Source organism: Arvicola amphibius, chromosome 1 (assembly GCF_903992535.2).
Source record: "Arvicola amphibius chromosome 1, mArvAmp1.2, whole genome shotgun sequence".
Classification (NCBI taxonomy): domain Eukaryota; kingdom Metazoa; phylum Chordata; class Mammalia; order Rodentia; family Cricetidae; genus Arvicola; species Arvicola amphibius.
Window position 1 is genome coordinate 75,836,435 of NC_052047.1, and position 26,452 is coordinate 75,862,886.

The following is a 26,452-nucleotide window of genomic DNA, read 5'->3' on the forward strand; positions in this document are numbered from 1 at the left end:
TGTAGGCATCAGACAAACACACATACATACACATATACATACGCAGAGTGGGTAACCCAATAAAGACAGGCTGAGTCAGTGGAGGTCTAGAGCAAAATACATTTAAATAAGGCAGTAATAAATGAAAGATGAGGTATATAGAAAGGGAAAAATGACTTGGAAGTCCAAGACAGAAAAGATGAGGTACTTATATGAACAGAGCAGATTGTACCAGCACTGCCTTTCACTGATAGTCATGGGTTCCTGGTGTCTGCCCCTTTCTAATTTTCAAAAGTTATATGGTTGTCTCTAAACCTCAAGCTTTGGTGGCTGCCTTACTGGCTAAACCAAGTGTATCTTCCGGGGTTTGCCTCACAGAATGAGGGAATTGCAGAATCAGCTAGATCTAAGGGGAGGGATGGGGAATGGTGGTTTCATTATGAACTGGTGACCAAAGGAACAGCAGAAAATGCAGTTCCAGCAAGCTCATCTAAACAATACCAGGGACAAAAACACAATTAAGAGCCCTAAAGAATTTTGATTCTTTAATTTCATTTATACTAGACTTGAGAGGAAAAGAGGCCAAGAAAGGAAGAGGAAGAAAAGGAGGAAGGGAGTGAACTACCCAAGGCTAAAAAGATCTCACTAATGAGACATAGCCTGAGCACAAATTCTCAAATAACACAAAAAAGCATGGTAAGGAGCACAAAAATATACAATTATATACCTCATCATTCACAAATCAGAGTGAGAAAACCAGCCCACGGTTTCAGAGGAAGGAGGAAAAGACTGTGAGATCTCTAAAGACATGAGGGTTTTGCTGTTAGAGTTGGAGTTCTACGCAGCCTATGCTTCGTGGAAGATGCTGGGTGCCTCCACAGCTGGACAGACCCTGGCATCGTTCATGCGCACTGGCAAAGCAGGTTATGTTTCTAAGTTTTAGCACCATCACCAGCAACCACAGGGAGAATCATAATTCCAGGGCTGCAGGTTGAAGAAGGAAAGAGCAGGAAATGTTTCTGTAGCATAGAAGTACAGGTCTGCAAAGTAGAGCTGAACGCCTTCCTCACTCTTAAAAAGCCTGTGCCAACTGAGAAAGTGGTATTAATGTCAGTTACTTACATTGGTCATTTAAGAAAAAAAACCCAACACGGTGTGTGTATGGGGGGGTGGAATATGTGTTTCTTACACACGTGTCTGGTTTTCTAGAAGGAGCTGGGAGCCCAAACTCAAGTCCTCATTCTTGCACAGCAAACAGGCTTACTCACGAAGCCATCACTCTCCCCTCAACTTTGGATTTTTGAGTCATAATTATTGGCAAAGAACAGACATTACATGATAGTAAAACACACTTATTAAAAGAAGAGTGTTAGTGTGTTCTTTGCCAAGTAGCTAGGCAGTATTTACAATTTTGAGGCTCTTCTGAGTAGTGAACAGCAGCAACACAAACAAACAAAAAACCCGTCACTTTAACTCTTTGTAGTATGACTTTAAGTTATTTTACAATATTACATCTATAATGTGCATATATTTATTTATTTAACGAACAATAAGAAGATCAAAAACAATTTACCAGTGTTCAATGATTTCATGTCATGGTAAGAAGGTAGAAAAAAAAATTAAAAGCTATAGAAAACGGGCTGGTTCCAGGCAGATACAAATGGTCTTGAGTGTAGCCCTCCCAGACTTCCTACTTTAAGTTGGAAGGGAGACTGACCAGGTATACATTTAGTAAGGCCAGACTCACTAGTTCATATACTTATGAGCTATGTGCTGAGTCTCGCAGCATGCCATGTGAGTGTGGGCACCCAGCAGGGTGTGGCTCACCTTGATCTGGGGAGTCCAGAGGTTTTACCACTCTACCAATGACTAAACATCTTTATCTTAAATAACTGCCTGGAGCACAGAGTGAAGGGTCAGTATCGCCGAACAGAATTCTTTAGAAAAATCTCCAGCTAGGCTTACACCTTTCACCCCAGAGCCACGCGCCCATGGCATTACCTTACTGCCGCTCCTTTTATTGACTTTGAAAAATCCCAGAAACTTTTTCTTCTCTTTATCTGTCTCATCATTGCCAAGTGATGATTTCCTGAACATTTCTGGAGAAGAAGGAGAAAAAAAAAGTTGTGTTTTTCAGCATTTGAAACATGAGATTAAGTACTTCACTTGTTAAAGCCTAACGGAATCCTTTAATCTCTTAGTTCTAAGGAGAAAGTCATCATGATTTCATTCAAAGCCTTCGGCGCTACCTCAAAGCCCTCTGGCCCACAGGAAATCACATGGAGTTCTTACGCAGGTTTTTAGTGACTAAGGCGGCATTTTCTCTGAGAGTGGCTTGGTCCTTGTGGAAGATGAAAAGAAGTAAATCAATGGAAGCTCAGTGGCGATGCTCTTCAAGAGCAGGCTAATACGAACTGTGCCATTTTACATTTGCTAGCAGCTGCACTAAAAATAAATAACTATAATTTTACCTAATCAAAAATAATCAAAATATTACAATTTTACCACGGTTAATGTGAATGTGACTGATCTTTTACACTTTCTTTGGTACTGAGTCTGCAAATGCAGTGCTCACCCAAGACTGACAGTTATTTTTCTATTTGGACTGACTGCTGAAGTTCTAAGAGCAAGAGACAGCCTGTTGCTGCTCAATCAAATAATACTGCCACAAGATTTGTGACATCTGAAGAAAAAAGTCTGCCTTATAAGCTATAAGCAAGGTTTAAAAATGCTAAATAAAACATGAACCCCCGTTCTTTCCTAGAACATGGAGGAACAGTGAAAGAGATTTGGGAACTATTTAAACCAGATCTCCAGGGGTACTGGTTATCACTCTTTCGCCATAATCTTTCTTCTATATTCAATTAAAATTCAGTTCCTTTTATTTTACATGTACAAATGTTCCCTACAATGTATGCTTGTGTCCTGCATGCAAGTCTGGAGCCCACAAAGGCCCAAAGAGGATGTCAAGTCCCCTGCAACTGGAGTTACAGATAGTTGGGAAAAGCCATATAAATTCTGGGAACCAAACCCAGGTCTTCTGAAAGAGCAGTCAGTGCTCATTACCACTGAGCTGTCTTCTCTCTAGTTGCAAAATATTTCCTTTTTAAAATTACATTCTCCTATTTGCTTATTTAGGGCATTCACCCTGCCCTTATCTTCCAACACAATGACAGAGTTGGGGAACACAAAAAGCAAACAAAACCCAAAACGAAACAGGTAATTTGTAAAGGGTAGAAAGATCAACTTTCTCAGATCCAATTGCAGGCCAGCCAGACCTCGAGACCACTGGTGGAAATGCTTCCTGGTGGGATTAGACAAACTGCCATGAGTATATCAACCCCAAAACATCCATTAATATTTGTATCTAATAATGCGTGGTTTCATTATCTAAGTTAAAGAACATAAAAGTCAATGCATTTTAAAAAAAATTGTAATGAAATAATACTGTCCATTCAACAAAGCTAAACCCAGGCCCAGTGATTCTTAAACCATCCTGCATGATGCAGGGCCTTTGTCCTATTTGGGCAAGCCAGAACTCTTAATGACATGCTTCTAAGGAGATTAGTGGGCTTTGCATCACACAGCAACCAAAGGACTTGCTCACATGATGCAATTGTACAAATACTCATGCACACACATAATTATAAGTTAGTCACATCAAAACCATCACTCAGTGTAGAACTAGGGAGAATAAAGTACCTTATAGCACAAAATAATATCATATTTATGCATTAACATGTACATTTCTAGTTCATACTGGTTTTTACAATTGAACAGTATATGACAAGGATGCATTAAAACTGATAACACTGTAGAACCCCATAGACAAACAAGAAAGAAAATATGTTGCTGTCATATAGGCCAAACTATAATACCCATGAAAATGATAGATTGAAAGCAAGCAGAAGTTTTTGTTTCTTGTCATGAATAGAAAGTGACTGGCCACAGGACTAAGGGCACCTCATGAAGACGGATTATGTATAGTCCTGGCACCAGAACTACAGTGTTTGGAGAGGTGGCATCTTATGCCACCTGCCTAACAACTGTATGGTATAGCAGGGCCTCAAAGTTTACACCCCCAATCTGGGCCTCAAACTGATGGTGTATTTCTAAAGGCTTTCCCTATGGATCGATAAGAGGTTCCTGACACTAGACGAACACCATAGAAAGGCTAGAGCCGAGCATCAGAGATCTCCACATTGGCATCAGGCAAAGTCTCCCTAGACACCTTGCTGTTCTGCCAGGGCACTGAGCTGTGGACAGACAGATTTCCCTGGAGAGATGTAGTCTAAGAACTGAAATCATTTGGATGATCATACATGTGAACATTGTACTTATATTCAAGGCTCACATTTAATCTCCAAGAAAGCAATCCCTATTTGGACACAGTAAAGTGAAGGACACAATAGACACGAGTGAGCTGAGAGGCACAAGAGGAAGAAAAAGTGGAAATGCCCCTGAATCTAATCCAGAGCATCTCTTTGTCTAGATGGGGAAAGTGGAAATGTGGCAGTCATATGACCAGAAAAAGGCCACCAAACAAGTCCGTGGAGGAGAGAACAGGTGGGAGTGCCCACACAGTCCATGTGGGCATTCTCATCATAGCTTGTTCCTAAGGTGCAGACACAAGGCTATAAAGGAGGATGCAGTAAGTTTACCTCTCCCCAGTTCCACTCCACCCAAATCCCCAATCTCCAGAATGGCTAAAGCCTGCACATGTCATGAGCATTCAAAACAATGGTGTTCCTTCAAGAGAATGCTTGTGTACAAAATCCTGTTGTTGATGAGGAAGGTCAGCTATGGGTTGGGAAAAGGATACTCAGCTGCAGCACTCAGATCACCCATCACACCCTTGGGCTCCACGCAAATGTTGCATTTCCTTTCATTAAATGTTTTTAAAATAAATCATTTATTATGTTTTAATAAATATTTTAACAAAAAATGATAAACTTCCTGCCAAATACAGAAACTCATCAGAATATTAAATTTTTAGTATGTATGTTCATATGGGCATGTGTACACTCTAAAAGCCTCATTAAAACCACAATTCATATATGTTTATGTTTGTATATGCTTATGCAAATATTCACAAATACATGCATGTAAATATGTGTACTCTCTTCATATATATGAGAATGTACATGTATATACACAGAGACTTTCTAAACAAGTGCCAAACTTGAACTAACCCTTTGCATACCTATATTCCTATGACACACGGGGTTGAATATCAATCCCATACTGCTGCATACTCTGTAACATGTAGGACAGATCTGGGCAGGAAGCACAAAAGTCAGAACAACAGACAAGCCAAGGCAAAGGAACCTGGTGTCATTTTAGTCCTTGCAGCTGAAGTTCTGAGCCACAGGCTTCAACAGTCTCAGCCATTTCTACGGGTTAAAGCCACACAGCAAATTCTCACATGGGTACATTCTTGTCTCGAACAACTGGGAAACTAAAACCTTAAACCGTAACCTCATGTCAACCCAGCAAGCCTCCATCCCATGCCCGAGGTGCCTCAAGCCAAACTCAGTTCCTCTGGGGTCTGACACACACATCACCTCCGTGCACCCTCCCATCGGCAGCCGTGCAGGGTGCAGCCTGTGAGCTCACTGTACCTTGATAGCTCAGGGAAGGCTCGGACTGTGTTTTGGTCAGAAGAACTGGAAAAGGCAGGTGATAAGAGAATGAGAACAGCCTGGAGGTTGGCAGCAGCCCAGACCAAAACTCTGACGACTCCCTCAGCCTCAAGTGTGGGTTACAACACCCACAAAAGTGACAAAGGCATATTCAGCTGGCCTCTTTCTCCAAGCCTGGACTCCTTGCCCCAGCACAGGCTGCTAGGACTGCTCTGAGCACAGGGGGCAGCAGAGCCTTGGGATTCTTCAAGCATGCATCAGAGTCCAGATGGCTGAGGCATTGGCCAACATCATTTAAGCTCTTGCTGCTGTTTCCCCTTTCTCCAGCAGCTGCAGGACTGGGGAAAAAGAAGGTTACTACCTGCTCCCCACCCTCTTGCAAAGGCATCCCTAGCAGCCCTGCCGATAAGCTTCAAAAGAGAGACGGGTCCTCCACGACACCCTCTGGAAAATGCTCCTTTCTTCTTAGATGTTTGGGGGTTAGCAGGATGAGATGACAGCATGTGGGAGGAGGGTAACCACAGACATCAAAACAGGCATGGTACTGGTGAAAGGCATACGCTTGGCTTTGGGCTGGGAAATGCCCCCCCCCCCCACTAAAGGGTTGGGAGATAGATTGTCATGGCAGAGAGTGGGGTATTCTGGGTCTTTGGAGTTCTGGTCAAGAGAAGAAAGGCTAATTGGGTGTATTTCGTGTTCTGAAGCTCCCCATGGCCCTGCTAGAGCTGTGTTCAGTGTCCTGGCCCTGCTGAAGGTGTCAGCTTCCATGTCTCAGACACCTGTGAGCAGTGGGGCTTCTCCTTAACAGAGAGGCAGACTTAATAGGACTTCGCCAGGAAACAGTTTGGCATCTGCTCTTTAAGCTATGTCCAAGTGAAAGTATGTAACAGACATCTAGGTGTTCAAGCCTTTCACTCTCAAGATTCCTTTTCTTTCTTTTTTTGTTTCTTACTTTCTAAAGGAGAGATTTTCTTTTTCTTTTATATTAGAAGACACCATCCCACTCTAAAACAATCTAAGTTTAAATGTAACCAAATAAACAAACCCTCAGCAACTGGATCTGTGCTGCTGACATTGGGAGCACTACTGTCCGTGTTGTTGACACTCAGAGCACTCCTGTCTGTGCTGCTGACTCTGGGAGCACTACTGCCTGTGCTGCCAACACTGGGAGCACTCCTGTCTGTGCTGCTGACACTGGGAGCACTCCAGTCTGTGCTGCCGACACTGGGAGCATTACTGACTGTGATTTAAAAAGATACTGGTTGGAAGCTGATGTATGAGGTCGGGAGTTCAACCTCAAGTACCACAAACATCTGCACCAATAAACTTGATTGTCTACAATGTTCTAATCTTCAGAGCACCTCTTCCAGGAGTCTAACTACTCCATGTACCTTATACTACCTGGATCTAAAACCCTTTCTTCCACGTCAAATGGGGGGATGACCCTAGAATCCCCAGAGAGAGGGTGGACTGAGATGAGGCAAGGTATGGATTGGACCCAGAGAAGACACTATGACCACTGTTTTCACAACTTATTTGCCAATAAAGGAAAACACATTTTTATTTGAATTTTATCTTAAAAGCTGTATTTGAAAGGCTATAGAAGAACATATAAAAGACCAACTGCCTACTTTTAAAAGTCCAGTCTCTCTGGAGAATAACAAGGGCAGCAGTAGTTCTTCGGACCAGTTTTGTGAGGGTCCCCTGCAGGTAATTGCAGGTGCTCTGACATAATGATAGCGACAGCTAGACCTTGACCAAGGGCAGAGTTCCACAGACAATTGAAAGTCCATCTTAAAACTGTAATGTCAAGGACTATAAATTATGTTTTTGCCTGACAGCCATTTAACTAAAACTTCAAACCATTATATTGGCTGTAAAAATCTGGTTACATATTTCTCTGTGCCAGCATTACATAGCGGCTGCCACTCAACTATGGCGCTGATGATTGTGTTACATCCACACCATAGGTGCAGCATAGGCAATAAACTGTGTAAAATTTGTCTGTAGGACTGATCACGGGAACCAGAATTGGTTGATTTCAGAAGATAGTCAATGTTCTTCGCGCAAGGGATCTTAGATACAAGCAGAGGCTAAAGACTGGGAGCAATGACAAATGGATCAAAACTCAAGCAATGTTGTAAGTGGTCTCTGAGTGGGAAGGTGTACTCTCCCCTCACCATTTCTTTTTATTTGCTATTACTCGTCAGAGTTTGGAGGAAGTCAGAAAGCCAAAGTCATTTGCAGAGGTGTTAACATAGTTAACATCATAGGATATGGCAACAAGCCAAATTCCTCTTTTGCCTACTTCACTATCAGACAAAAACCGAGGTGCCTGGAGCTTCCCATACCCGTTTCTAGGTGTTGCTACTGAGAGCTGCAAGAAGAGAACACAGGGTTTGTGTTCAAACCTCATGTCCGAGGCACTATGCATCAGGGTATGTACATCATGGTGAGACTCACCTCTCCTATTGTCCCACGCGTACAGTTCCTTTATCCCTAATTCATTCAGGGACTTGGACAGCTCTAGCTCCTCCCCAGCGATGTTGTCCCTGAGCAGAACCACGTGGTCTGGGTTGACATCACACTTTGCACAGATGACTGGCAGAATATTCTGCAGTGGCACCTCAGGGCTCACACGCACGACAGCCTTCTGTGTCCTCAGGTAATTCACTACCAGACGCACGGATTTCTGCAAGAACACACCAGACACAAAAATTCTATGATTGCATCTTTCTGTAATTGCTTTAATTTCTGTTTTAATTCTAGAACTGAGTATGGCAGGACTTTCCCAGCCCCTGGCCATTCTTCCACAGAGTTGGTGAGTTTGGGAGAAAAAAATAACATAATGAATACTGAAAAATAAATGTACAGAATATTAGATGTTTGCTAGGATCTCTCTCATACTTAGCAACTACTAAACAACAGGGGAAACTGAACTCAGTGAGGCACTGAAATTCAAATCCTATATGTATACAACCTTTCGCAGATTCTGGTTAGACTTGAGCACATGAAAGAAAACTCTCTGTAAATGGTATGAATAGTCTTAAGACTAAGTCTCACAAAACAAAAATGCTTGCTTAAGAAGACAAAATATCCACATAAACATGTGAATATATGTTTATATAGAAAGTCATTATATATACCATAAGTACATGAGGTATGTACAGATGTGTGTATATTAAGTCAGAAATAGGTTTAGTCTCTTTCAAATACCAGATATAATACTCAGAAAAAAAAAACAATTATAAGAACCTACAGTGGCACTAAGTGTCCCATCAGGAACTTGTAGGAGTCCAAGCTTCATGCGGACTACCTCAGTTCACGCTCACTGCTCTCCACAGGGTGCAAAGACCTTGCAAAGGTCAAGGTAGCTTATGAGAAGAGTGACAGATAAAGGTCGTGGTCCCCTTGAGCTCTGAGTGGCAGGTTTGGTGGACTTAATGAACTGTAAATTAGAGCGAACATGGGGCACTGTTCCAGCCTGGGTTTCTCCAAGAGGAACCACACACAGTATCTGGACTTAACTCTCGGTGGAGTCTAGGCAGTTAGGAAAAGCCACAGGATACGAAGAGGTCCCTTCTCTATGAAGTACTGCTTTTGCTTGAAGTATAATTGAGATTCTCTCACAGATGTAGTGTGGACAGGCACCAATTAAATGTTACTAATCATTAAAAAACTAGAAATTAACAGGAGACAAACTACTGGCCCAGCTGCCAGTTTTGAAAGCAAGAAAGCTGAGTATATATTCCAAGAATCTGATCCAGGTAGTACTGCCTTAACTAGAGCCTAAAGACCGTCCTTAAAATCATATTACAAAGTACTCTAAGAATTTGGGATTAATTTTACTTGATAATTTATGGTTGCAGTAAAATGACAACTAAGATATTCCCTGAACACAACAGTCTAAATATTCCTGAAAACAATAAAACACACTTTAAATAATATATTTTGATCATATTCTTTCTTCTCCCCTAGCTCCTACCAGATCCAATCTACTTCCTTACCCACCCAACTTCCTATGTCCTGCCCTCTCTCTTCTCTCTCAGAACCAAAAATCAAATAGAAAAAAATTAAGAATTAAAATTTTCCAAAGGGCCTATCCTTTCTCTCACTCCCAGACAGTAAACTCTTTTATGGAGCTCTGACTCTTAGGGCTAAAAGACATCTAGAAATATGTGTGCCAAGAAAGTGGCCACCAATTAATTAAGTAAAATTCAGTAAAACTGAGAAATCAATTTCTTGATTATATAGCTACATTTCAAGTGCTCAGGTGTGACATAGGACCTGTTACTATCATGCTGGGAAATGCAGATTTTGGAACACTTCCATCTTCAAGGTAGTTCTGACGGATACCTTGCCCTACAACAATTCCAACTGTATTAGTAAATTTGGACGGTTCTTATTTCCTGTAGCAAATCCAGTCAGTACCTACCTTCACTTGGCATAGAAGAAGAAACCTCAATAAAGCACTGTATGTTAGATACTCAAACAAAGAACAAGCCTGTCCTCACTAGCACTCCTGCACATTCTGCACAAATCTGTACCTCTGACTATCCTCAGACAATACACGTGCACCACTGACCTCAGGTACCTTGGGTTGGCCAGACTTAATTTTGTCTTCAGGGACTTTTTCTTTCAGAAGTACAGTGTGTACATTCAAGGACCCAATCAAAGTATTTGGCTTAAAACTCAAGGGTTGTTGGGTCTCAGAAGACCAGATCTCCAGGACATGATGAGAAGGATTCAGGTGGTTCTGAAGGCAAAGATCAACCAGTAGGTCCATCATTGCATGGCTGAAAAAGAGAAGACAAATCATAGTTATCAAGACTGTTGGAAGCTCCTTTCTGTCTAGTTGAGTAAGTCAGAACAGACAGACAAGTGAACGCATGAGAAAGCCCAGAAAAGAGGAGGAGGAAGAGGAAGAAGACAATGACGGCAACAGCAATTTAAAAACTTTGAGTTCTTATTCATGGTTACGTGATGGCGTGTTAACAGTTTCAATGCTAACAAACATTACTAAAAGAAAAAAAAACATTTTAACAGATCTTCGAAATCATAAGAGATGAAAATAAGAGTTCCATTTCTAGCTAAATCCATGGATCTGCTAGATTAACTATCTAAATTCTAGAAGCAAAAACTATACAAGCTATGGTTCTATGGCACTGATTTTTCAGTTATTTGTAAATATAAAGTATTCAAAGACTAAATTATAAGTTGAAAAATTGATAAGTACTTTGATGAACAATGAGCTAACAAATAGAAACTGATAGAATCTACCAAGATTGAACCAAAGAGAAATGAGAATGTCGAACATACCAATAACAAATAAAGAGATTGAGTCACCTCACCAAATTAAACCTCACCAAAAAGGAAAACTTAAAACTAAAAGGTACAACAGAAAATTAAACAAAATAATCAAATAACACACCAATGTTTCTAAAACTCGTCAAAAATAGTAACAAAAGAATAAACAATCTCTCTACTACAATATCAGCAAACCACAAGTTGCCATCCAAAACATACAGGGATGAAAAAATATCTTCAACAAAATACTAGCAAAAATAATTCAATAGCATAGCAAAAAGATTTTGTCCCATGAACAAATGGGATTTATTTCTAGAATTCAAGTCTGGTTCAATATATAAGGACAAGTCAATAAATAATGTGATATATCATATCAAAATAAAGCACAGAAACATATATACATCTCAATTCATATTAAAAATATCTTACAAAATTCAATATCATGATTTAAAAATCTCTAACTATAATAGATACTAAGAACTTACTTCAAAACAATAGAAATCTCTCTCTCACACACAGAGAGAAGGAGAGAGAGAGAGAGAATTAAGAAAATGAAGGAGAATGCACAAAGTACATGCTTAATTTAGAAAATATTACAGATGACTAGAACAACACTTACTGGTCCTCCTTGGCTCTGAGCAAATCCCATATCAAAAGAGTCTCCTAAATGCCCTATTTCTCATTCATTTATTGTACCTAATAAACATCCAGGATATCTGATTGATCCAAAGAAAGATTCAAGACTGTCTCCAGAGCAACGCTTACCACATCTTCCTTCTAAGAAGACTCTAACAGCACGCGCCAACCAGTAGGACAACAACTCACATGAAGCTGGTACCCTGTGTTCCCTCAGACATTGGGTAGGAGGGACCAGGACACCTTCAGCCTTCACACATACACTAAGGAATGAGCAGGATAAGCCCTGCTGTGAATTCTGATTCTTCCAGTTAGGATACACACTCATTGCTCTCCCTACACAGAACTTAAAGTAAAAGGAAAAAACACACTGCCATGTACCATGTACCATAGCAAAGCCTTCCACAAAAGAAATCTCTTCAAAAAAATACTAAAATAACCCTGTATTATTTTTTTTGCTGGTATTTTTCTGATTTTACTTTTTTTCAGCCCTGTTCATTTGAATGGCAACCTGTGGTGTGCTGATATTGCAATTTGGAGATATTCATTCTTTGTTGCTGTTTTTGAGGTTTTTAAGAAGCATTGGTATGTTATTCTTTGAATGATTTTCTTTTGTATCCTTTGGTGCTAGGTTTTTCTTTTTGGTGGCTCAATAAAATAAAATAAGGTCAGAGGTGAAGCTCACGGGCACAACTCTTGACTACCCTGAAAGAGGCACTGTGGAAAGATAAGCTGAAACGGAACAATACAATGGTGCCATCATCAGGCTGAAGAGGTGGCTCAGTAGTTAGGAGCACTTGCTGCTCTTGTACAGGACCTAGATTTGATTCCCAGCATCCTTGCAGTGACTCACAACCATTTGTAACTCCAGTTCTAGGACACTCTCTTCTGGCCTTAAATAGCACCAGGAACATATGCAATGCATTTAACAGACATGTAAGCAAAATGCTTATATACAAGAAAATGGAAATAAATTTTTAAAATAATACTAATTTCCCATTCGCTGTCTTTCTGGAAGCCTATGGCTACTTACTATAGAGTCACACTTAGTTCTAGTATGAGCAATAGGAAGAGAGTCATTCTGGGGTTTCTACAAACTGGTAGTGCTGGGACTCAATTTATACCTATGCCGAAGGATACTGATTGCAGCTTTGCCTCAGCTAACCACACTGGGGAATCTATTTACACCATATAAACAAATGAACACAAACTATCAAAGAACACAAAAAGCACACAGTCACTAACTACTGCCATCCAGACATTAAGAGTCCTTAGAAACATATCTGAAATGCAAAGTGCCATAAAAGGGAGCATGCAAGGTTTGGGGCTTTCTCCACTGTAGAGAGCACACCTTTTTGCCTTAACAAACACAGGTACATGCTACTCTATGTATTGACAATGTTTATCAATTAGGTTGAAGCAAATCAGTCAGTGTGCAAATCTCAACTTTCTATGACATTCTAAAATCACCTGATCTAATTACTCTGTAATACTGTCTTCTGTCCTCCCAAATCACAAAAAAAAAAATGATGTAGTTTTCCCATAGAGCGCTTCATCCTGAGGAAACTGCAACTACATTTCAACATTTGAGGGTTGGAGCAGTTAACAACAATCAATAATCCACCTACTTCAACCTATCATTAAGTGGAGAGAGAAGGACAAAAAACAAAAAAACAAAAAACAAACCCTAAACCCCCAAAACACAATAAACTAGACATGGCTCACTAGGCATGCTACTCAAAGAAACAGAGTCATTACTAACTCTGTCTTGAAAAGCAAACAGGTTCCCACATCTTCCTGATGGCAATAATGTGTACCCAGCGCAGATCAGTTTTTATAGAAAGGTGTGGAGGTTTCGGGGGCAGATAGGACTGAAGTCTTAGTAGCTGCCCACCCCAGTCAACTCCTATTGTGAGAACCCTGAGGGAGTTTTCTTCTGAGGACTGATTTGGTTGTAATAGGAATCTGGGTGCATATAAGAAAACACAGGATGCTGGGTCAATTTACTATGTGTCATGAGGAGGTTGGCACTTTATTTAAAAAAGGATGCTCACTGACAGGGCTTGTGATTTTACCACTATGTATTTCTCAAAACAGAGTGTGAGTGGTGCCAGGATTCTTCCAGTTTTTAGCACACCTGTTAAACTGCTACTCGGTGGCATTCGAGAGACTCTAAGAAGCTCCTTTGATCCTCCTGGAGAAACCTGTCCAGATAGGGAAAGACAGTTCTCTGCATAGTAGCAATGCCTAAGAGTGAACAGAGGTACTAGCTGCCTACAGTCTCTGTGGGATTTTACTACAGATCCATCAGATCTCAGCTTGCCTCCTGTTGTCCATGAGCCAAGAACTGATGACTTTGTTAACTGAGTGTTCTGTGTATGCCTTCACACGGTCTTAGTGAGTCCTGTATCTGCACCACAGAGAGTTTTCCAAAGACTGGCAAGGCTGCTTGGTCACTCATCATTCTTACAACCTGCTGAGTCTGGCCTCTCCTCCTCCCCATGATCTCCTAGAGAAGTCATGGCACCTGGTCCACAGCTGTCCTGACATCATCCTCTGGTGGGGGACTGGTATCTACCATGGCAACGTTCTTTTTGTGATACTCATATAGTCTGGTTGTGTGGAATCCTAAGATCATTATATGTAGCCTCTCTGACCCAGGGAGACCACCTGCACTTCTTTGTGCCTCAGTTTCCCCACGGGAAGAGCATTACGCAAGAGTCTGCCTTAGATGGTTGCTGGAGACTCCACTGAATTAACACCTTCAAGACACTAAACATTGTCAGCCCAGATGCAGGCGCCATGCCACAGTTTGTTAAGTAAATGACAGCTCACTGTTCTTTACTATGTGAATTGTATACTGCTCTGGCAGACGATTACAGGGTATGTGACTGAGTGCCACTGTGCTCTCAGCAGGTGACATCAGACTCTTGAATTGCAAAACAGTTTCCCCTAACTCCCAAGGAATGAAACTGAGCAATCAGAAAGCCAAAAGACAGAGTCAGGAATGTTAGGAAGTTAAAAAGTGCTAGAGATTTTGCCCAGGTGATGATGTCATAGGAACACTCAGGAATCTGAATAAAACACGCAAATATCCCTCTGTACCATTTCTTCATCTAATCACCCATCTGAAATTAAGGTGAAACCACACATTTAGTAGAAGAGTAAAAGTTCTCGCATAAAGCAGGAGTAACCACCTCCCAAAATCAAGTGAGGTGAGCTGGAGGGCTCACTTGTAACTGTCAATCTCTTAACTTTTCCTCCCACTGATCCTGCATGGCTTTTTTGCTTTTAGCTGCTTTGCTCTCTGCTGCCCCATAATACCTTTTAGCATTCCTAACACAGATGAAACCGTTTCTGAGCACTCTAATTATACATTTGAAAAGTGAATAGAATTTCTACAAACTTCTTTCTCTTAAAAAAAATATTGCTTTCTGCCAGGCAGTGGTGGCTTTTAATTTCAGCACTCAGGAGGCAGAGGTAGGCAGATGTCTGAGAGTTTGAGGTCAGCCTGGCCTTCAAAGTGAGTTCTAGGACAGATAGGAAGCCCTATCTTAGGGGAAAAGAAAAAAATGTTTTCATATGCATATATGAAATATATATTTTTCACACACACGCACATACATATTCTTTTTAAATGTATACAAAGTTCAAAACTTGATTTTTTTTTTCTGAGTCAGTGACTTCAATAAGAAACTGGTCTTCTGCTTTATATGACTGTTTTCAGAGACCTACTAAGGGACTAAAGAAGAAATGAAGGGTCTGTGCCAGCACCACCACTATCCCCATGCTGGTGGGTCACTCAGAGGCCAACAGACCAAAGCCAGAGGGGCCACAAGTAAACTGCCTTCCTGGACTGAAAGGACTTTCTGTCTAGATCGCAGCCTGCTGTTATATCATTCCCTGAGACAGATGGGATAGGTAGAAGGCACTGAAGACACTCTGTCTGGGAGATACAGATGATGAGGCCTCTTTATAGACTATATAGACTCTGGGCTCCTTCCTCATGGCATCAGGCCAGGACGAGCCCAAGCGCACTGTCAGGACACAGTGCCTGACCAAGGGCACGGCCCAGAGCTTGCTGTCAACAGATCTCCCGATGAGGATCCTGTCTGAACCTTTAGGGCTGTGGAGACAAAGTTTGGTGGACCCCACCCATGGCATTCTGATTCAGCCAGGCTTGGGTGAATGTTCCCTAGTGGCGTCAATGCCACAGGTGTAGGGGCTGACCTTTAAAATGTCTTGATACTGAGTATCATGCCATGCACACCAGAAGCCTACGCTGAATGAATGGTAACTGGGTGTTAGGCATGCAAAGTGCTTCCAGGTATATCCTGGCAGTCTTAAAACAAACTGAATTTACAGGCATGGCCAAGTCTCAAACTGTTCCAATGTGCCCTACTTTCTTATATGGACCAAGGCCAGCATGTGGCCCTAAGCTCTGGGCGAGGCATACCACAAGGTCAATAATACAAATCCTGAGATAAAGTCCAGTTTGACAGGCTCATGCGGCATCAAAGAGGCAAGGCAAAATGTAATCAAGGTCCTTGGCTGTAGTGTGAAGCGGCGGGGCTGTGTCCCGCCACCCAGCCGCAGGCTAGCTTTACACCCGAAATAATTACACGGAAACTGTATTTTTTTAAATACTGCCTGGCCCATAGTTTCAGCCTCTTATTGGTTAATTCTCACATCTTCCTTTAACCCATATTTAGTAATCTGGGTAGCACCACGAGGTGTGGCTTACCAGGAGAGATCTTAACCTGCGTCCATCTCGGAGAGGAGAAGCATGGAGACTCACTATGGCGACTGCCTGAAGCATCTCCCCAACTCTACTTCCTTGTTCCCACAATTCTGTTCGGTCTACTTCACCTACCTAATTTTCTGTCTCTTAAAGGGCCAAGGCAGTTTTCTTTATTAATTAACCAATGAAAGAAACATAAACAGATAACTCTCCTCCATCACTTGGCAGACAGTCTGCACTGAAGATTTTCACCAGGACAAGACACAGAAACAGTTAAGAACAAGATAGGAGACCAGAAAGAGGCACATCAATAGGGAGGTAGGAGGGCCAGAGGCAGGATTTCAGATTGGGGCTGGAATCTCTAGCAAGAATCTAGTTTCATGAAAGCCTGGGTCCTGGTTAACAAAGGCTAGAGACAGACAATGGAGTAAAATTCCGGAGACTTTATCTCTTGGGGCCATGCAGCTGTTGCCTGTCCATAAAAAGTCTAATAATTTGGGATTAGAGAGAGGTGCAAGTTGCTATCTGGAGAGAGCCTGTCTTCTTAAGGCACCTGAACTAGAAAACCATCTGAAAGCGCTGTTGGTTGTAATCTTTCATCTGAAGAGAGGAGATAAGATTAAGCTGAGAATCCAGGGAAGCCTGGTGTTTGTCCTGTCCAGAAGCGATCCCTTATGATGTGGGTTATGGGAGCAGGTGTGGACAGGTTCTGCCCCAAAGGTATCCCTTTTCTGACCACAGTAACTCTTGTCCTTTCTTAACTCTGTCCTCACTGTTTTTCACCTGTGTGTTAGAAGTTATCTTTCTTCAGAGCCTAGAGCAGTGATTCTCAACCTTCCTAATGCTGTGATCCTTTAATTAATTTGTGGAGACTTCCAGTGGTTCTTAGCCTTCCTAACACTGTGATCCTTTAATACAGTTCCTTATGTGGTGGTGACCCCCAACCATAAAATTATTTCATTGCTACTTCATAATTGTAATTTTGTGGTTATAAATTGTAATGTTAATATCTGATATGTAGCAGTATATAGATATGAGACCCCTGTGAAAAGGTCATTTCAACCCCAAAGTGACTGGGACCCACAGGTTGAGAAACATTGGTCTTTCGCATTCTGTGTCCAGCTTATAGGAGATGCAGGGTGTCTTCTATATGATCTTCATTCAGAGGATATACTGTGGCAGGCTGGGACACAAACTAATTACCCTAAGAAATAAGGAATTCTGGTTGTCTTAGAAATTCATCTATAGTCTACTTGCCACTCAACATGCTTATTGTTCCTGGGGTTTGAAGAAAATTGGCGCTGCAAAGTCAGATTTCTTACAATCTGTGTAGGCTGCAGAAAAACTGCTGCATGGCCGGGCAGGCAGTTTAGACTCTGTAACATGGACCTTCCTTATGTGGGCTGCTCAGCAAATGTTCCACTTTCCCCTGTGGGTTAAGAAACCCTCTTCTCAGTGACTCGCATGAGTTTGTAATTCCTTATTTATTTTGCTTGATGGATAATTGAACATTTTAATATTTAGTGACCTATCAGGAGCCCACAAAATGATACTTCCCCTCAGGGGCCTGGAATACGACCACCGTCCAAACAAGCCCAGTACCCTCTGCAGACTCTCAAGCTGTGTGTTTGTGAAAACACTCCTTTCCCAGGACAGCACGCTCTTTGCAGTTTAAATGTCAGACCCTCAATCTTGCTACTTCCTCACAAAAAAAGACAGTGTCCTTTATTTAAAAGGAAGGGAAGGCACCAAGGAAGGAGGAGGAGGGGTAAACTGGGTATGGAAACTCCTTTCATAATGATGTTCTTTAATAGCCTCTGTCATAAGCTTAATAACTAGGAAGTGGAAGTCCTTACACCGCTTTACAGGGCTCATGACCTGGAGTTCCCTGCACAGGTATAAACTTGTTTATTCTGTGTTGTTTAGGGGTGGAATCACAGGACTGAACACTGGGAGAGATTCCCTTTGCTCTGGAGAAAGAAACATTGCCTTTCCCTGCCAGAGGTCCCTTAGCTGTGTGAACCAATGTGGATGTGACTAATTTTCTACACAAAAATGACACAGCCCAACACTGTCAACACTAAAGAGCCTTTTATGAAGCTCCCCCGGGGCTGAGGGTACTGTGTCTTCAAAGATATTCTCTTCACTTGTGCTCCCAATTAAAGCAATGGGGCTGCTGGCTCCCTTCCCACCCGCCATGCAGAGAGCTGGCAGCCCCACTCCTAAAGGCCTGCCAGGCCTTCTCCCTTAGTCAGGAACTGTTCCAAACCCCATCCGTATGTCTTAATATTTAAGAACAGATAGGGACTTTTACGTGCGGTTTTAAATTCCAGAGCAGCTCAAAAAAAAAAAAATCGAAAACTATAATTTGCAGAATGGGGTCATAAGCAGTCAGTCACTAGATTGTTTTCTCTAGTAGATTCCTGTCCATCAGGAAATACAAGGTTCAGGGCTGGCTATGTTTTGTAAACTGCTGCTTAGGGCAACATGAGCATGCTCTTTGCTAAAACCATTGCTTAAGCAGACGAGGGGGAAAAAGTAACAAAAAAACCCCAACAAGAGTGAGGAATCTGACATCCAGTGAAGCATGCCTTCACCCGTAGCACCCAGAGGGCAGCCCAGGGACAGAGGCCTCCAGGCTGAGGCTGGCTCCTCCTGACTCTAAGTTTCCCTGGTTAGAGAAGAGAACGTTATCTGAATAATTTATAAGGATCTTCCTAGTCTCCACAGCAATCTTACAAACTGCAATGGTGATAACTGTTGCTCTAAAGGGAAGAAGAAACTGAAGGTACAGGGAGCACAATACATCTACCTGAAAGCGTTTTCAGAAATATTTCTACTCTCTAGAAGAAACCCCACCTTTCCTTGTGTTTGTCAAAGAAGATTCATGTATTACTACCCATATGCCACAAGCTAAGAGAAGAAAAAGCAGTAACTATCAACTTAGACAAAATATAAACGTGGCAAATGTATATTTACTGGTAGAATAGCATGCACTCTAAAATAGTGTTTAAACTATGATATGACGGTATAACAAACTCCTTACTTTGTAGAAGATGTGTGCTGAAGATAACGACCGCTCTACAAAACAACTAAACACACATAGAAACTCTTACAACTCAGTCTCTGAGCTGGGCTGGGGAAATGCCACCAAAGGTGTCAATCTCAAGTCCAAGAACCTTCTTTGAAGCTAATGTGAAGATCTTCCTACACCTGTGACAATGGCTGCAAAGAGAAAGCCTACTGAAAAATATCTTCTTACACTGTGCTGGTGGTAAGAGCTTCAAAAACAATGTGATATTACCTATTACAACTAAAGGCATGTAATCTTAGAACACAAGAATTCCAGCTGTGGAAGTTTACGTTTAATTATCACATAAATAAAATTATCACATAAAATAAATTGTAAAATGTATGTATCGCTACACTTTTCTCTGAGCCCAAACACTACCAGGATGGGCTTTTAGCTCTTCGGCCCCTAAAGATTCCAGAGAGCCTGGCTGGGTCAGTGGGGCCATACTTCCCAATGGGACTTCTGGATCTCTGAGGCTGTGATCTTGGACCAATTCATAGCAGGCATTTTAACCTGAATCAAATTCAACATGGAACTAAATAGGACATGCCCACACCATTCTTCCCTCTCTTCCCACATACGTGAGGTGGCACACAGGAACTCTCACCCAGGTACCAGAATCTTACCTTCCACTGACCACGCTCTGTTTCTCCACTCCACTGGGCAGAACCACAGTGATGTCCAAGGTGCTGTTCTGTAGTGCCTCCTTCATTTGGACCAGGCTGTGCTGGGAACCCAGTGTAGAATCATGAGGCAGTTTCTGGTCACTGTGGACATTCTGGGAAGTAGGCTTTCCAGGAGGTGGTGGAGCACGGGCCTTCATCTTCTTTCTTGAAAATGATAACACAGAAACACTAGATGAGGGCTTTATGCTTGGCTCCAGATGATTCATCCTTAAAAGCATTCATGGCTCGCTTCAGAAACACCTTGAAAGCTATGGAGACGTTTTAAAGCAGTTATGTCAGCGGTCTCCGGTACTAACAGATAGTATCTTCCACAAGCAAGTAAAAACAAAGCACTTTCAAAGAAACAGTATGATAAGCATTTTTGAAAGTGTTTCTGTAAAAGAAACATCCTAAGAATGTGGTACCCATCTGTAAGCAACATGTCTTATTTTCTACCCATCCTGGTCAAGGTATAGGCGTGTGCAGCTGAGTTTGTTGGTCTGATCCTTTCTGAACTATACATGCTGGCTCATCACCAGTAAGTAGGTGGGTCATCCCTAATTTTCTGCAAAGCTCTCGTGTCCTTCCTTTCCAGGTCAGGAACTAGGACGAGCTCTAAGCATGTGGATCTATGAATCTATAATACTGGATGCCCTGAGACCAAATCGAGCCATCTAACATTATTCAGAAAACTCTAGTCCAGTACCACCAAGACAACTGCTGGCATGGATGTGGCTGTGGGTAGCAGAAGGATGTAAGTGGTGGTACCCCAACACACACCCCCATTGCTTTTCTTTTCACATTATTCTGAACTGTGACTGGAATTCTCACTTAACCTCGGAGGAAACTCCCAGTCCCTCTCAACAAGACATCTGCCTGATGGACACTCCAGATAGTGAGGAAGGCTCCTAGCAATGTGCTTCACATATTGAATATATGATAATGTATATACATCATGTGTACATGCATATACGTTTATATAAAAATGTGTTTAGAATTGAAGATCCAGATATTAATCGACACACACCTATGAACACCTGATGTTTGACAAAGAAGCAAAAAATAAAAAATGGAAAAAAGAAAGCACATTTAACAAAGGGTGCTGGCATAACTGGATATCAACATGTAGAAGAATGAAAATAGACCCATCATCTATCACCATGTACAAAACTCAAGTCCAAATGGATCAAAAACCTCAACATAAAGCCAACCACACTGAACCGCATAGAAGAGAAAGTGGGAAGTACACTTGAATGCATTGGCAAAGGAGATTACTTCCTAAATATAACCCCAGTAGCACAGACACTGAGAGAAACAATAAATGGGGCCTCCTGAAACTGAAAACCTTATTTAAAGGAAAGACACTGTCAACAAGACAAAACGACAGCCTACAGAATGGGAAAAGATCTTCACTAACCCCAAAGCAGACAGAGGACTGACTGATCTCTAAAATATACAAAGAACTCAAGAAATTGGTCATCAAAAGAACAAATAATTTAATAAAAAATGGAGTATGGACCTAAACAGAGAACTCTCAACAGAGGAATGGCTAAAAGACACTTAAGGAAATGCTCAACATCCTTAGCCATAAGAGAAATGCAAATCCAAACAGCTCTGAGATTCCTTCTTAAACCTGTAAGAATTGTCAAGATCGAAAACACTAATAACAACTTATGCTGAAGAAGATGTGGGATAAAGGGCACACTCCTCCATTGCTGGTGGGATTGAAAACCGGTACAACTGCTTTGGATATCAGTATGGCGATTTCTCAAAAAATTAGGAAACAACCTTCCTCAAGACCCAGTAATACCACTTCTGGTTATATATCCAAAGGATGCTCAATTGTACCACAAGGACATGTGCTCAATTATGTTCAGAGCAGCATTGTTTATCACATCTAGAATCTGGAAACAACCTGAATGCCCCTCGGCTGAAGAATGAATAAGGAAAATGTGGTACACTGACACAATGAAGTACTACACAGCAGGAAAAAAAATAATGACATCTTGAAATTTGCAGGCAAATAGATGGATCTAGAAAACATCATACTGAGTGAGGTAACCCAGACCCAGAAAGACAAATATCATATGTACTCACTCATAAGTGGCTTTCAGACATAAAACAAAGAAAACCAGCATACAATTCACAATCCTAGAGAACCTAGACAACAATGAGACCCCTAAGAGAGACATACATGGATCTAATCTACATGGGAAGTAGAAAAAGACAAGATTTCCTGAGTAAATTGGGAGCATGGGGACCATGGGAGAGGGTTGAAGGGGAGGGAAGAGAAAGAGAGGGGGAGCAGAGAAAATATATAATCAATAAAATATATATAATCAATAAAAATGTGTTTATAAGCATATATAAAACTATGTACATATTTATGCAAATGCACGGGCATTAATTCATATATAGGAGCCTTAATTTATAAAGACCCTGTGTATTTTATAATAACTGTAGCCACATTTACTCAGCACTTCTCATTTGGGGGATGATTTATAATAACCTTCACAATTTACTTAATAACTATCTATTTATTCAAAAATCACTTTCCATATTCAAAATATTTTGCATCCCAGATTGATTTGGAGCTCACTTGAAGGCTCACAATCACTCAGTACCAGGCAGAGGCAGGAACCCCAGTGCTTCTACTGCTTGCCTCTTCCCTACCCTGCACAGCCCTAACCAGAAAATCCATACAGAGGCCATGAGAACCCTCCACCCACCCTGAGGTCTATTACCCAAATGACCTTTCTAGGCATTTTGGCATGAGGTTTCAAAGATAGCAGATAGGCTTCTAGAAATTCTTTCTCAAAAAGCTCGTGAGACTATCCTATGCGATATGCTGACATGATTTCTAATGGTGGACAAACAATCTAACCACATACCAACCAATAAATTAAATAACTAATAGAACATATTAACAAAAATTAATAAGTCATTTTATAAAAGTATAATGGCACCAGCATTTAAAAATCTAAAACTCAATGAACAATCACATCTTAAAGTAATTTTTAAAAAATTAAAAATTTCAAAATATTTGTTTAGGAGAACATTTTTAGAGAGGGCTACATTATAGTAATAGCGTCTATGGCAGTCTAGAAAGACACAGTGCACAATTACCAGTGGAGGCGTCTGGGCGATGCCAGATATGACATGTGCTTTGCTACTGCAATGTGTGTTACTTGTAAAACATGAGCCATCATTTAGAAATGTGAACATGCAGTAAATGGGATCCAGAAGCGGCTGTAAGCTTCCAGATGTCCCCACCCGAGTTAACACACACTGAGGAATGGCACTCTCTGCTATGGTATATAAGTAGTTATAAGTTTTCTTAAAAAATAAAAACATAAGATTTATATAATATTCGTATGGTATGCTCTATTTTAATTGCTGTTGCTTATCTCTTTTCATCCATAGGCATACAAGTAAAAAACATTCAGAAAAAAGTGGCACATTCATATAACCTCAACAATCAAGAGGCTAAGGTAGGAAGGTAGCAAGTTCCAGGCCAGCCTGAGCTACACAGTGAGTCTCATGCCAAATCTGGGCTATATAAAACAATGAAAAAACAATTTAAAATAAAAAAATAAAGTAAAGTAAAATCATGAATATCAGAGAGCCCAATATTTCTTAACACATATTTCTATCTGTGCTGCTTTTAAGGGAAAAACTTTTCCTATGGTATAGACAACAAAGGGGCACATTTCCCCAATGTTACATAGACATAGAGCTATGTAAATAAAACCCACATAATTTTCACAGTGTCCGAAATTTTAACCACTATATTATTGAGTCTCTTTGAAGGACAGCTGTTAATCCCATCTTGGAGATTAAAAAGATGAGCACAAAGAAGCATTCACCAATTAGCCAACTCCAAGACAGAAGACCGGCCAATGAATTTCCTCCCACAGGGGCTTACACAAATACAATTTTGTTTATTTTGTAACTTTCAGAAAAGAAATACCTTTTCCAGTTTAGCAGAGCCGAGTCAAGCAGGAAGCACCGCAGTGTTCTGTGTTATCACAGGAGCACAGTCCCACAGTGAGGTAATGGGTTTCAACCGTTCCTCTACTCATCGCAAAAGCAATCCGCCACCATCGTCTAGATACCCGTGATGCTGCTGTATCCACCCGATAGCGCCCATGAGCCCAGTCTCTCAGAGCCTCACGACCTCCAGTCACATAACCAGCTTCCCTCCCAGTCAGTCACACTGCCCTAAGATTCCTTCCACAGCATTTAGGGAACATGATCTGAGAGGGTTGTTCCTCACAGCTTACCCCACAAACTACCTGGTAGAGCCCACTCACTACAGTCTGATACAACTTGGAAGGCTGTAAGTACTCAGTAGAGCTATTTGCTCAGGGCAGTGGTGTGTGTGTGTGTGTGTGTGTGTGTGTGTGTGTGTGTGTGTATACAACATGTATGCACATGTAATAGAACATTTCAAAAGCCACAATATCATTTCCAGTTATTTCTGTTAAAGAAGAAACATCACAATGCACTGAACACACTCCCAGCAAAGGCAGCTGTGTCCATTCAAGCGACTGAGGGAGTTCCCATCTCAGTGACGTCATCCATCCTTGCCCCAGCAGACTATACTGCTGACCACACCTCTGGAGTCTTGGTCTTCAGCCTCTCTCCTGGCTCTCCCAGGGTCAGCAGTTTGTCAAACAGCTAGTCGGCAGTTTGGAGCCGCCCCATCTGTATGAACCTCACAGCACTCTGCCCTCGCCCTTCTCTTTGTCCTGTTCAGGTCTCTTGAAGACCACAGTTTCCGAGTGCTCCTCTCGGTGAGACAGGCCTGGAGTAAGACCCACGACCTACATGAAGAGTCTCCACATCTCTAGACTCGACCTGAAACTCCATAGGGAGCTGAAAATGCACTATGCCTGTTACTGGCCAGTTAAGTCCTAACAGCTGAAGTGTATGGATTGTAATCAAGTGTTGAAATAGCATTTTTACAGCAACAACTTTTATTTCATTTGGCAAGAGCAATTAGTATACTATAGAGATGGAATACCTGCTCACTGCTACTGGGGTTATGACAGCACAGACACTACAAGAGACAGGAAAGTAACTCCTTAAAATTAGATGCAATTATCACATGACTAGCAAGTCCTTCTAGATATAGATGACAAAGAACTGATAAAAGAGGACTGACTAGGTATATTTGTTCATCTTTCTTCATAGCAGGTTTGATGAGCAGCCTATCTGATGAAGCAAGGGTGCTAGGCCTGAAGAGGAAGAGGGGGGAGATTTTAAACTCTTATGAGGTCAGAGGTAGCATGATGAGTTCCCCAGGAGGGATCCTGACAGAAGGGGTGGGATGTGCATGGAATATGATCAAGTCTCAACCCTGGCTCCCTCCTGATCCATCTTCCACCAAGGGACAATGTACTGGTGCAGACATTTTGTAGTCAGGCTTGTCAAGGATGTATGCATTAGGGAGAAGATATTTCTAGTGTGGGTGAAGTATACAGCCTTAGGACAAATTTGACTTTCTTTCCCTTCTCCATGTTTGCAGGCATGGCTTCTCTGAATGGCCTCCATAGCACATAGTCCTAGCTTGGCGTGGTGGCCACTACTTTAATCCCAGCAGTCAGAAGACAGAGGCAGGTGAATCTCTGCGTTCAAGGTTTGCCTGGTCTACAGATGGAGTTCCAGGACAGCCAGGGCTATACAGAGAAACCCTGTCTCAAAAAGCAAGCAAACAAACAAAAAAGCACACAGTCACAATGATAAAGAGCCTCCTTCACCTTTGAATGGCACAGGGAGAACCACTGCAGTTCAGACAGATAGCTGTGAACAACTATGCTCTCCACCAAGTAGATGGCTCTTTAAGATCTATGCAAACCATCCATGTGCTGAAGCTAAGATTCAAGGGTGTGGGGCACAGGAGAGGGCCAAGTTCTGCCCAAGTGCCACCAAGTCCTAAGGGTTAGGGACTTGCCTGGTTCCTCCTGGGCACACCCAGAACAGGTGCTGATCAGCTGTCACCAGGTAGGTCCCGCCAGGGCTCTTCAAGGGATGAATCACTAGCACACAACTCAACTCCTTCCCAGTTCTCCAAGTTAGAACGGTGGGTGTGCCTGGCAGGAACTGTTTACAAAGTGGAAAGTATATTACATAAAACAACATTTCTGTCATTTCCAAGTCATCGACTGTGGCTCCATATGATGAGGGACCATTATACAACCCAGCTCCTGAGTACTGACTAATTTTCCCATCAGTCCACGGCTCCCAGCTGGGTTTTACTTCTTTTCACTGTAGAGAAGAGTGCTTGGAAACTGTTCCCTGAGAGCTGGAGGACCTACCTAGGGAGACATGGGCTAAATGGTCCAGAAGCTGCAAATTTCAGGATCTCTGTAGACAGATGAGCTAAACCCAAATTTCACAGGAGATG

The 26,452-nt window shown here is 41.7% G+C and overlaps 1 protein-coding gene across 5 annotated transcripts in view; it reads right to left on the reverse strand.

Annotated features, from left to right (window-relative positions):
- Positions 1–26,452, reverse strand: part of Cobl (cordon-bleu WH2 repeat protein) — a 227,651-nt gene that overhangs the window by 133,401 nt on the left and 67,798 nt on the right. For 4 of the 5 annotated variants that reach the window (XM_038345861.1, XM_038345845.1, XM_038345852.1 and 1 more), the window contains exons 2-5: positions 20,005–20,208; positions 10,207–10,417; positions 8,085–8,313; positions 1,981–2,078 (exon numbers count right to left, since the gene is read on the reverse strand). In XM_038345861.1, the coding sequence (XP_038201789.1) occupies positions 1,981–2,078; positions 8,085–8,313; positions 10,207–10,417; positions 20,005–20,208 (742 nt within the window). The remainder of the gene's footprint in view (positions 1–1,980; positions 2,079–8,084; positions 8,314–10,206; positions 10,418–20,004; positions 20,209–26,452) is intronic. The other variant, XM_038345836.1, reaches the window with a different exon arrangement.